Raw genomic sequence first — 13,172 nt, 5'->3', positions numbered from 1 at the left:
TATAATGTTATGGCGGTATCCGAAAAATGATCCAAGACAATTTACCATAGATAGAAAAAATAACAATCTTGGTCATACACGAGAAAATATCATGTTGACCTGTCTTGAATGTAATCGACGCCGGGGTGCAGGCACCCTTGGCGCCAGCGCTAGTTAAGTGATTTTGGTGGTAATTGTGTATCCGTAGGGATCACTTGTAATTGTTCACGCACAAATCCGCGTTGAGGAGCAGCCGAATCTAGTCTGTAGATTGCGGGTCTACCTGGCGATCTTGTCACGGTGGATATCTTATGCGTGGTAACACTCCAAATAGGATCAGTCGCTCTCGCTTTACCGCCTTCAAGTTCGCCGGGCTCATATAAATATCTAACTGTAACATCACCCAATATTTTTTGTTTTTCAATATCTTTTCGTTGTGTTGGTATATTTGTTTTGGTAATTGCATTAATGGGTTTCATGTTGGTTGTTCGTGTAATCTCATTATTTAATGCAGCTATCACGCTTGGTAATCTTGCCACCCATTCACGAGATCTTTTATCCTGAATCAATTCCTTCGCGTATTGATATCCAAATAACCGCTCAGCGAGTGTTCGATTCAATCGCTCAACAATTGCCTGATCACGATGAATTGCAGTATGCCCTCGTCGTATTTTGGTATTATGTTGTTTCATCAACGATGATACTGGACCAAGAAATTCCTTGCCAGGATCAACCTGTAGCAGCTGTGGCCATCGTAGACCACTTTGTGGTCCACCACCTCGTTGATAAATTCGTTTAAATGCGTCGGCTACTTCAGCGGCTGTTTTAGTCGTTAACGGTTCTGCTTCTTTATATCTACTTGCAACGTCAATGACAGTTAACGCGTATTTGTACGTTTTTCTACGTACAGTATCATATGGTAAAAATAAAATATCAGCTTGATGAACTTCATTAGGAACACTGACACTGAAATACGCGTACTGAATTTGTTTAGGATGTGGTAGATAAATTTGCCATATTGCCTGCCTGGACAACCACGCGCTAGCGGCAGAATGTTTAACCGCTGCTGCATCAGCGAGTTTACTAATTGCTGATTTACCCTTCCAGTATCCAATTGGTGAATAATAAATTGATTCCATTATATATTACCAGCCCCTAGCGCTAATTTACTTTTCATCGCGGATCTTACTAACCAATTAGCTAATGATTCTCTGATATTTTTATTTTTTATGGAATTTAATGAATGAACTAATTTCACATCTGCAATATGCCTATCTTGTAGATTTTTACTCTTATAAGCTACATCATGAACATGACAAGCTCGATCAATGGCGTTTACTGGTTCCTCGCCTGGTTTTGGTTGATCCTGATTATCAAGCCTGATATCGAGTCGAGTACCAGGACCGCAATAATTATATCCTGGTAGATGTTTTTCTCCGCTGTATTTAGCCCATGGAGCACCTGGAAACTTTGACATCAAATTAGCAATATCACCACCGCGCCTATTAGGTAAAAACGAAAATTTCTTTCTACCGCATACAGAACATTTTCCACCATACGCTATTTTTTTATTTTTTGTTATAACCGTAGCTAAATCAGTGGTTGGAGTTTTAACTTTACAGCGTAAACAATATAAATTCATGTTATAATATATATGGATATAATTGATTTCTCAGCAACTCGGCAGCGAGAGCCAGTTAAACACCATCCTGCACTACCGAATTCCATCAGAGTGATTATCATGGGACCATCTGGATCGGGTAAGACGCAATTATTACTTAATCTGATAATGAGATGGTTGAAATGGGATAAGTTGTATTTGGTAGCACCATCCGCTGATGATCAACGATGTTATGAAGTACTTAAAGATTTTAACGAAAACGCGCGATTACTGGACGAAAATAATGATGTTATAGAGTTTATAACAGATATTGATGAAGCACCGTCCGTTGATGTTTTAAACGGATTTATTAATAATTTAGTTGTATACGACGATGTGATGCTAGATAAACAGTCAAATCCAGCTAGGATTTTTTCCCGTGGTAGACATAAAAATACCGATGTTATTTATGTTACTCAACGATACACACAAATACCAAAAGTGATCAGAGATAACTGTAACATTTTAGTTGTGTTTAATGGCGTAGACACACACACGTTGCGAAATATTCATCAAACCTGGTGCAGCGGTGACATGGATATAATTAAATTCAGAAACTTCTTTTCACGAGCGCAAACTACTCCGCACGGGTTTATAACAATAAATTTGCACGATCCTAGAACAAGATATCGTATTGGACTTGATAAAATATTTGGATAACAAGGTGATGATAAAATTAAACTGATATCATTAATATAATGAACAATTGTGCGTGGCTGCGTCAAGGAACCACTAACAAATGTGATAAAAAATGTCGTGGAGAATATTGCAAAAAACATAATTATCTTGTAAAGAAAAACCCTCATGCTGGTCCACGAAGATGTGTTGGATGTAACAACGGCGTTAGAGGATTATATCAGATTTGCAAAAATTGCGGTGGAGATCGATACAGAAGTTTGATGATATATTACAGAAAAAGAAAAAACATAAATCCAAAAATAGAAAAACCACCATCAGAATTTGAATATTACTTGAAACATAGAACAAAATCCCAAGATTCAGATGAAGATTCCCAGGATTCAGATGAAGATTCCCAGGATTATTCAGAATAACATAGCAGCAGAGGAGGTTCGTCTACAATTATGTTGGGGACAAACAATTGTAGACATGGTATTTGACCTCTATGAAGGGTCACTATTTTTTTAGTATAACAAGGGTGACCCTTCCCTTAAGTGGTCTGTTCCCCTCCTCTGCTGCTCGAGAGTATCACCCTCACGCCCCCTCCCCCTTATGATTATAAGTACTCTGTGTCAGATTGTTGAATTAAATTGTTATATATCATTCTTTACAGTCAGTAAAATAACTCCAAGGAGCTTAAGTTTCTTATTAGGTAATGCAATTCTTACTTTAAATAAAATTTGTATATTTCTATGTCATTCTCGCTGACCGTTGACGAACTTCTTTTCGAACCCATTCCGTATCTACAGTGATGGGTGAGGTGAAACTTCTTTTTATAAACAATAAAGACTCATGTGCGAGTATGCTCTAGAGGAACTCAGCATGTTATTGGAAGCTAATATGTTATTTTTTATTTCGATCTCTATGCGTTTTGTTTCCGTGTGATCACAAGGCTCGTATCGTTGCTTACAATTGACCCGCCATACCTGTACTATATAATAACTACAATATTATATAGTACATGTGTGACAGGTCAATTTTAAGCAACGATACGAGCCCCTGTGCGTGTGATGCGCTGAATAATTTACACATACACACATATTTTTTTTCCTGGTGCCCCTGTTGGTCTCGTGCCCAAAGATGAACTTAGTGTGCTTAATCGATAACCCTCCGTGTGTGTGTGTGTGTGTGAGAGAGAGAGATTAAAGGGGGAATAACTCATACCCTGACGGGAAATAACTCTTACCCGGACGAGTAATCTTCACCGCAAAGGAAGCGGAGTACCGGTCAGCGTTGTAATATAGCTACACGAAGCAGAATGGCTCAGGCAACTCGCGTTTTCTGTAGACATTTTAGCAGCTCCACCTCTAGGTTCGGAAACATTAAGCATGTTACAGTCATTGGTGCAGGTCTGATGGGTGCTGGCATTGCACAGGTTTGCTTTCAAGTTTAGTTTTTCGTAGCTTAGACGGAATTCTTTGCAAGCACTTGACAGAGGTCAAAATTTGTAACGCGCAGATACAGATCTTTGAACCTTTCATATGCATAAATGCGCAGCATTGCATATATGCCTGTTATGTACATCTTACAGACTAATTTAGCAATTTGAAATAAACTGATCTAATTGTGAAGTCATGTATATTCATTTACTCACATTAAATAAAATTGTTGTTTTAAAATATAATACTTATTTTGCTTTACCAAAGTCCATTCAGTTCTGATTATTGAATGACCTGCACCTTAACTATTATCAAGAAACTTCCAAACGAAAATTATCGATTGCTACGGACTTTTACAATGGTGTCCATACACTATGGTAAAAGTCATACAGGTTATGTATGCACATTTTCACATCTTGAATTGAATATAAATTATTGTTTTAGAATTTAATATTAATGTTATTTTTTTAACAAAAGTATATTCAATGCTGATTATTGAAAATTCAGTGCTGATAATTGAAAATTTAATATTAATATTTCTTTTTAACAAAAGTATATTCAATGCTGATTATTGAATGCTCTGAACCTTAACTGTCATCAAGAAACTCCTAGACAAAACTTATTGACCACTTTGGACTGTTACAACGATGGCCAATGAGTCAAGAAATGAGTGAGTTTAGTTTATTCATCACAATATAGGGTAGTTCGAATTTGTTTATTAACATGCATAGCTTTCATTATGATGGATTGTACTAAATGACACCTTTTGGTTGATCTTGTCCAAAAACATCCACTTACTTTAGCGTCAATTTTACCATGTGTAATTCTTGGGTAATGTAAATAATGATCCCAGAATATGGATGTATGAAGATCCAAATAAAGTGAATAATTGCCAGTTAAAGGTATGTAAAATCAAATTTTAAAAAATACACCTATTACTGAAATAGTCTGTATTGAATGCATACATGACCTATACAACTTTTATTAGATGACAGCACTTGCTGTGTGTTCATATATGCATTGATGCCTAAAATGCCACTGTCATTAAAGTACAAGTCATACGGGTCATGTAAATATTCAGTAGCAACTGTTTCAGTAATGGGGGTCATTGTTTTTAGAATTTGATTTCACATACCTTTAAAAGGAAATGTTCACTTTATTTGGATCCTCATACATCTATATTCCTTTAGAAGGCCCTTTTTTATACTTCCTCAAGAAATACATACTGGTTAAGCAAAGCAATGTTTAATCTTTGGACAAGTTCAGCCTGTATATAGGCAATTTATATTTACAAATGGTCCATATTGACTGCTGCATGCCCCGTCATCATAATTAAAGCTGCGCATATTGCCTCATTATTTGTTATGCTACATCTGACATCCTCTTTTCTTGACCCATCTGAGTACCTGGCCATCATTGTTGAAATCCATAGCAATCAATAATATTCATCTCAAGAACTTTTTAATGACATTTAAGGTATTCACTTAAATAGGCTTTGGTCAAACTGTATTTCTATTAAATTTTAATGCAATTTATATTTAATTTTATTTGAGTACATGCATATGCATGACCACATCAATGTGTAATTTAGTACAATGCAGTACATGTGACACCAACTGTTTTTGCAATAGTTGAGATGGGCTTGAAAGTCTGTATATAATTTTTTTTCCAGTACCCAGTGACATTATACTTTAAGCACTGAACTTGAAAAAAGCACAGCTGCCATGGAGATTTGATCCAAGAAACACTCTTACACGAGTCAGGCACACATAACACAAGACTTTCTGACCAGTTTATGTGGATAATTAGTGGTCCTAAGTACATTTGCAGTTACTCCTTCCCTCATAAAGTCCCAAAATTTCATGCCAGTCCAATTTAGAGCACTCAAAAACAGTAAAAACTCTCAGGAAACCAGTAACAATTGAGGTTTGGTTTGCTGCAGCAGATGTTAGTGATGTTACCTCCCTTAGGGATTTACTTCCCTTGATTTTAACAAAACAAATCAATATTAATGTAGAGAAACATTAAATATGTCAGCATTGGCAGGGATATGTAAATAATCATTAAATCAGCTAATACTGAATAAATTCAGTAATTTTAGATTCTTTTGTCTGTTTCATTTTAAAAGGATTAAAGACTTGACAAATTTACAAAATTCATATTTAATTGGTGAGTCAGAACTATTAATCTCTGGCCAGTGATTGCTTATAAGTACTTTATGCCATATTTTAAGTAAACTTAATGATTATACATTATTATTTCTTTGTTTAATTACCTAAGTTACTTAATTTGTATTGTTTAAGATATTCAGATAATAAATGTAACTGTATGAAATCAACAAATCAACATTGTCATAATGATGATGATAATAACAAGAAGTGGAAGAAGAGAAATAGTGGTAATAATGGTGATTAACACATTTATATTGATCATCAATCAATATCACATCATTATTAATATGAATATTAATAGGAACCATGTATATAAAATATTATATTTGATGATGATTCATGATAACTGTATTACTATTAGTGACCTTACCAATATGTTTCATTATTATTATTATTATTATTATTATTTACTTCTGCATGATGAATTCTTTGATCATTATTATCATGATTTTATTGTTTCTACTGTTTGATAATAGTAGTAATGATAATATATGATTATCATTGTTATCTTCAATGTGATGCATTTGCTATTACTGTTATTAAAAGAAATATTGATGATCATCATCATCATTATTACAATCATGACATTATTATTATTATCATTTACTTTGTCATGAAATAAGGATCACTTAGTTTATCCTCAGTATCATAATGTTCATTTATAATTGCAGTGATCTCCCCAGAAATATTTGATAATTGTCATAAGGCAATTGATTACATCAGGGAAAGCGTGTGTTAGCATCAGAAACAATTGTTAAAAAATGCACAGTATTATGATCATAAGAATGAAAAAATTAAAATACAGGTAGATGAAATATAAAAGATGCTAATATATCAACACTCTATTCCCAAGTTTTTTAACTTTATTAATTTGACTTTAAATTTAAATAAAAAAATATCATTTCTTTCTTCACTTTCCCATGTATTTCGATCGCTATAATTTACAAAACTAATTGATTATGAAATATCACTACTTAATTTATCATGTAATACATCTAATTGCACACCAATTGTTTAGCGCTGGAGAAATATTTAAAATACAAATGAAGGAATATTCCAACACTTTCTATTTACATTTTTCAAAAACAGGTAAAATAGGAAAATATAAATTGCTCCTTGGACAGATAGAAAAGAGAAATTAGCAATTTATATGGCAACACCCACTTCAATTAAGATTTGCTGATCAGACTATTTTTCTCTTCCTCATAGTATACTGTGTAAATATAGGACAACTCCTGGTTAAAATGAAACTTTTATTCCTTGTCACATTTTGAAGAATGGCACCAAACACCACCCCCATTTGTTGGTAACCAAACAAATCAGAACTGACATTTAGCATTATGGAAAATTTACCAGTCAATCCAGCAATTTCCATCCAAGCATATGAAGTCGTCCATTCATTATGGAACTCCATCCTTTGTTTCTTAAACTCTTTGTTTGGGGGAAATCCCACTCTAAATTGGAACCACAATTGGTGCCACCAATCTCTGATTTTTGTAGCTGGGATAGCTGGCTTCTGGCTAAATTTATCATTTTTCTATGGTGGAGCATCCATTTTTCAAAAGAATCTACTCCAATTAAATTGTTATACATGTATGTGTAGCTTTTTTTTAGCTGGTAATGGAAATGGCTGAAATATTATATACTACCAATAGACTCAATTATCACTAACACTCAAATCAAAGGTCATGCACCAGCAGTCTGGCAAACAAGGTACAAAAAACATGATGACTAAGTGAGTGGCAATTGTCCTGAATTATGTTAATTAAATACCCAACAAGATGTTAGAGCATGTGTCATTTGAGTAAAAGGGCTTTAAATTTGGTGTCACTGTTTATTACCAAATAATTTTATAAGGGTAGTGGGAAATGTAAAATTGTAGCAACACAGGCATATCACATAGTGGTGGATTCTAGAAGTGTCACTGGCCGAAATGATAGGGTAGCAGGGCTACTAAGGTATAAGGCCTGGGGAGAATACAGAATTGTCATTTAAGGTAGAAGAAAACGTCAACAGTTGTATGTTCTTTGTTATATCTCTACTTACCATTACTACAGAGAAGCTGGCTCTTGATACCTCAAATTATTTTGTACAATAGTATTTGGAGAGAGAGAATTATTATTCAGGGAAGGTAACGACACTTATTAAAATGGTCTTTTAGAATTCAAACCCTGGACCTCTCATACTAAAAGTCAGAAATGCATAATCTTATACTAGAAATGCCAGATCAGTTGGACTGATAAGTAAGTGACCCAACTTACCTCAGCTGTTATAAACTGATAAATGAATGCTGTAAAATGTTCATAATGAGCCTGTATAATGATTAATATCAACAGGGTCACACACATTTCAAAATCAGATAGTATATTAGCATGGCTTGAAGTCAGTAGCCTGAAGAAGGCATTTTAATATGAAAGACAACCCATTTTTCTTGCTATAAGTCATTAATACTTATTTTCCTTTGCAAAGTACATGGCATGTTACATTTGTAAACATTATGGACCAAGTCATTATAACAATTAATATTGCATATAATTACCTGAATTCATCATTTGGTTGCCCATCTCCAGGTGTCTGATATTAACCATTTTGTATGTAATAAGCAATTGAACATGATGCATTGAAATATAACAAATACGACAATAGTCAAGTCCAACTGCAAACTGCACAGACCCAGATCTTCCAGCGCCTAATGTGTCAGCAGATCTGGGTCTGTGCAGTTTATAAGGAGTAATCAGTGGAGCAAGCAGCATGGACCCTGATCTGCCTATGCTTTATTCAATAGTAGATCAGGGTCTGTTTTGTTTGCATAAGTACTCTGTGAGTGAGTATAGACAGTAATTGAATCATAATGCATTTTATAGGTGATATGCTCAAATAAAAAAGTATAATTTCTTCACTGTATTCAAGTTCAAGCATGTATTTTTTATCAAGGTTTTGCCTAACTAAGATAAATCCCATCATGAAGAATCCCATAAGGTTTATGTATACCTGATAATGCTTGTCTATTATTGTATTTTGTAGGCCTTTGATCTTAAATGTTTATTGCAAAGGGGTAGGTACTAGACAAGTAAATTTCAGTCCAATTACAAAAATTCGCCTTTTTTCTGTGAATACTCAACAGGCCTTGTTTTGTGCACATTTATGAAAATTTTGTCAAATTTATAAATGGGTGCCACATAATCCTTCAAAGTTGTGTTTACCTGACATGTTGTTACTGTAGTTAGGTGTGAAATGATTAATCAGGTATACTGATATATTATATTTTTCCCATATTGATGCTAATATCGATGCAAGATGTAAACAATAGTTACAAGATGATACTTGCAGTCCTGAGCAGACATGAATGAATAATTATTAATCATTTGTCTACACCCTGACATAAATGTCCAAATATAAAAAATGGGGTGGCAAGGGTCAGAGGAAACTCAGACTACCTACACCCCAACATAAATGTCCAAATATCAAAAATGGGGTGACAAGGGTCAGAGGAAACTTGGACTACCCCTCCCCCATGCCAATTCCATGCTGATTAGTTTATCCCATCAGCATGATCAGCTGCTGATAAAACAAGCCAGCTTAAAGAAGACATTTATGATTTGTTCTCTGTGTACAGTATGATTTAAATCATTTGGCTAATAGCTGATTTAATAAATGATCTGTAAAGTACTTAAACCATACATGGAGAACAATATCTCCTTTTATGATATATGTAATCAGCAAACGAACATGCAGACTGGATAAGAAGAAAATGAGCCCAGAATCTGCAAGAAAACAGATTCCAAGGCAAGTATTTTAAATACTGATAACTTTTTGCATGGTATTCTCTGATCAACTACATATTTGAAATTTTTTAAATTTGTAAGTCATAAAATGGTCATACAGTATCTACCCTATTGAGGAACAGGTGGAAAAAATGATGGAAGGTCAGTTTCAGGTACTTATGAACTTGACTGTTGTTGTTGTGGGGTATAACACCATTTTTCAGCACACGATAGGCCAGTATTAATGGTGGAGGAAGAACCCTGGAAAACCCTGGAAAGAACCACTGACCTACGAGAAGCTACTGGCAAGCTTCCTCACATACCCACATTAGCCAAATCCGAGACTTGAACCACAGCAGACAGAGGTGAGCTGCCAGTGATCTGTAATGGAGAGCGCTTTAGACCTCTCAGCCATGACTGTAAGGCAGCAATGTTTACCAAATGTTTAAAATGTGCACATGGTTAATAGTAGCCAAATGATGCTGTTTGATAGAAACAATTCAAAACTCAACCTTGCTGCATCTACCCATTAGGTCTACTGAATGGCAGATTGATTATTTCAATGTGCATGCTGTACCATGCTCAACCTGTGATGATTTCAATGCTCTATGTCTTTACCTTTTGTTATGACAGGATTCAGTGTATAATATATGTCATTGTTGAATGTATCTGACAGTTTAGGTAAAACATCCCTAGGATCATCATGATGTTGATTCCTACTGCTGCATACATGTACATGATGGACAAAAAATAGATAATTCAAACCTGATGTGCTGTGTGGACATGCACATGTGATGTTTGTGTGGATCCACAATGACTAAGAAACTGTATGCAAACTTTAAAGCTTAAGACAATGTTTATTTAAAATAAAATGTGACTGCCTGTAATCATAGGTTCTGTTAACAAAGATGTTTTTTAAAGGTAAATAATGTTGTTTTAAAAGTTTTATTATCAGCACCAATAAATCAACATTATGTGGCATACAATAATATCTTCCCCAACCAATCCACATAAACACTGGCCTTTTCCTTGATCTGCAACATTAAATGTGAAATTCGTGTATGTGATAAGAAAATAATTGACAGAAAAATTATGCTAAACAGTGCTCTTAAACAGAGATGTACTGACAATCACATGTTTGAATTTCAGGTTGCAGCTTCCACTGGCCATAATGTTGTCATGGTGGACCAAACAGATGACATTCTGTCCAAGTCCAAGGCCAACATTGAGAAGAGTCTACAGAGGGTGGTCAAGAAAAAATTTGCTGATAATCCAAAGGTAAAGACTACTTTAAAAAAATATGTATTTTTGCAAGACATGTGGGCATTGATTATTAAAGAAGTAATGATTCATTAGCATAAATGTACTGATGATCATGAAATTTTATCAGATTCACAACACTAGAGATAAGTGAGTTTTCCAGCATGTATTATTGAATGGAATTTTATTGTTAGTGATGTTAATGAATGAGAGAGAAGAAAGAAGTCTTGAGTTTACAAAGGTAGATAAATCACATATTTTCTTGATAATTCAGAAGATTGTATGATCAACTTTCTGACAGTTTCAGTACTTAAAATATTGATTGGGAGTTTGTATAGTCACCTCTGATAATTTTATTACTTGCAGTATTGCACAGAATAAGGTATAGTCACATTTATGACAATTTATTGCTTGCAATATTGCACAGAAGACTGTACATGCACATATTTGACAATTTCATGCTTGCAATATTGCACAGAAGACTGTACAGGCACATATTTATTTGGGGGCCCCAAGTGGCTGAGTGGTCTAAAGCGCTCTCCATCACGGATCACTGCCATCTCACCTTTGTCTCTGTGGGTTCGAGTCTATTGATTGGGAGTTTGTATAGTCACCTCTGATAATTTTATTACTTGCAGTATTGCACAGAATAAGGTATAGTCACATTTTTGACAATTTCAATGCTTGCAATATTGCACAGAAGACTACAGTGTTTGGTATTTTACTTAGAAGACTGTACGGTCACATTTATGACAGTTTCAGTGCTTATAATATAGCTTAGAAGACTGTACAGTCACCATTCATGTGATGATAACATTCATGATATTTTAATTCATTTTTGCCTATTAATCGTAATGTGATGAAAATCTAGACAGAAGAGATTTATTTCCATTAATGTCTAACATGTACATGAGTACTCCATTACTGCCTGCAGGCTGGTGAGACATTTATTGCTGAAGTGATGGGTAGACTAACCACAAAGACGGATGCTGCAGCAGCAGTTAAAAATACTGACCTCGTGATTGAAGCCATAGTGGAAAATCTTGAAGTCAAGAAGAAGCTTTTCTCATCACTGGACAAGGCAGCCCCAAAGTAGGTAGACTGTGGATCATAATATATTTAAGCCGCACAATTTTAATATATTAACCGTACAAAATAAATTTTGTCTAATCAGTGATCAACCTGTTCACTTCTTATAGCGTTAGGAGTATACTTTAGTTTTTGTAACTTGTAAGATCAACATAAACTTCTCAAATCTTAACCTTTAAAGCTAGGGCATCTTCACTAGGCAAGGTTCCTTTATGTTAACCCTATCTACACCTTGGTTGATCAAGCCGATATTTCTGTGCATCGGGTCTATGAATTTCATTGGATGCAGCAGCAAACCACTGCATCCAATCAAAATTAAGTTCAAAATTGAACACTGTTCCTACATGATCGAGACAAGGGGAGCACATAACTTGAATGGGCTGATAAATAAGCAAATACACCTGTAATGGCTTCTCTCTGGTGCATAGTCATACTTTTGATGTTAAACTTACAAAGTATCCTTTTGAAGTCAATTTCCTCCACAATTTTCAGCTGATACACAGTGCACCGCTGTTACATGCTATTAGTTAGCATTACATACCAAGGGAGACAACTCATGAAACCAATAGATGTAGTTATGACAAAGCACTAAAATATCTGCTTGATCCACAGAAGTGTAGATAGGGTTAACATATCAGAATCCTTGGCTTGAGAAGATGAAGCTAGGATCAGAGTATTATGAAATTAATTCAAGTATTCAGAGAAGCCAAATTTTCAAAACAATATATTTACCTCTAAAGCTTGGTGTAATCACAAGCTTTATTACATATGCAGACTACAAGGAGTCCATGTTCTGATAAAATGTTATCCCTTTCTTATGTTCAAAACATGCGGGACTTGTATCAGGGATTGACTTGATTAGCATACAGAAATTGATTAACTTACACATTTGCTTGGAAGTCTAGCATTGCCACATATCAGTCACAGAAAACTATCTATGTTATTACTGTTTGAGAGGTAATCTTTTTTTACACCAGCTTTTTACAATAACTGTACTATTATTAGTTACATGTGTTTCTTGTCAAGGGGTGTGGTTTTATTTCCCGCTGATCTTAACCTTCCAGTTATAGAAGATCTGTGAGATAAACAAGTGTTAATAGTGTTTAATGTTTGATATTATTTTTATGTTGATGATGCAGGCATCTAAATTGAATTGAATCTAAAGCTAGCCATGCAGTGGAGTTTATGAAAA

The 13,172-nt window shown here is 34.7% G+C and overlaps 1 protein-coding gene across 2 annotated transcripts in view; it reads left to right on the top strand.

Moving 5' to 3' along the window:
• Positions 1–3,516: 3,516 nt before the first annotated feature.
• LOC149803050 (hydroxyacyl-coenzyme A dehydrogenase, mitochondrial-like) overlaps positions 3,517–13,172 on the top strand; it is a 33,087-nt gene continuing 23,431 nt past the window's right edge. For both annotated transcript variants that reach the window (XR_016420123.1, XM_089952608.1), the window contains exons 1-3: positions 3,517–3,692; positions 10,781–10,909; positions 11,826–11,983. Coding sequence is in view for 1 of the 2 variants with exons in the window: in XM_089952608.1 (XP_089808734.1) it covers positions 3,576–3,692; positions 10,781–10,909; positions 11,826–11,983 (404 nt within the window). In the remaining variant the exon portion in view is untranslated. The remainder of the gene's footprint in view (positions 3,693–10,780; positions 10,910–11,825; positions 11,984–13,172) is intronic.

This window comes from Sinohyriopsis cumingii, chromosome 3, assembly GCF_028554795.1.
Source record: "Sinohyriopsis cumingii isolate HCF-2022 chromosome 3, ASM2855479v2, whole genome shotgun sequence".
NCBI classification, from domain to species: Eukaryota; Metazoa; Mollusca; class Bivalvia; order Unionida; family Unionidae; genus Sinohyriopsis; species Sinohyriopsis cumingii.
The sequence above is the reverse complement of the archived record's forward strand: the minus strand, read 5'-3'. Positions and strand labels throughout refer to the sequence as shown.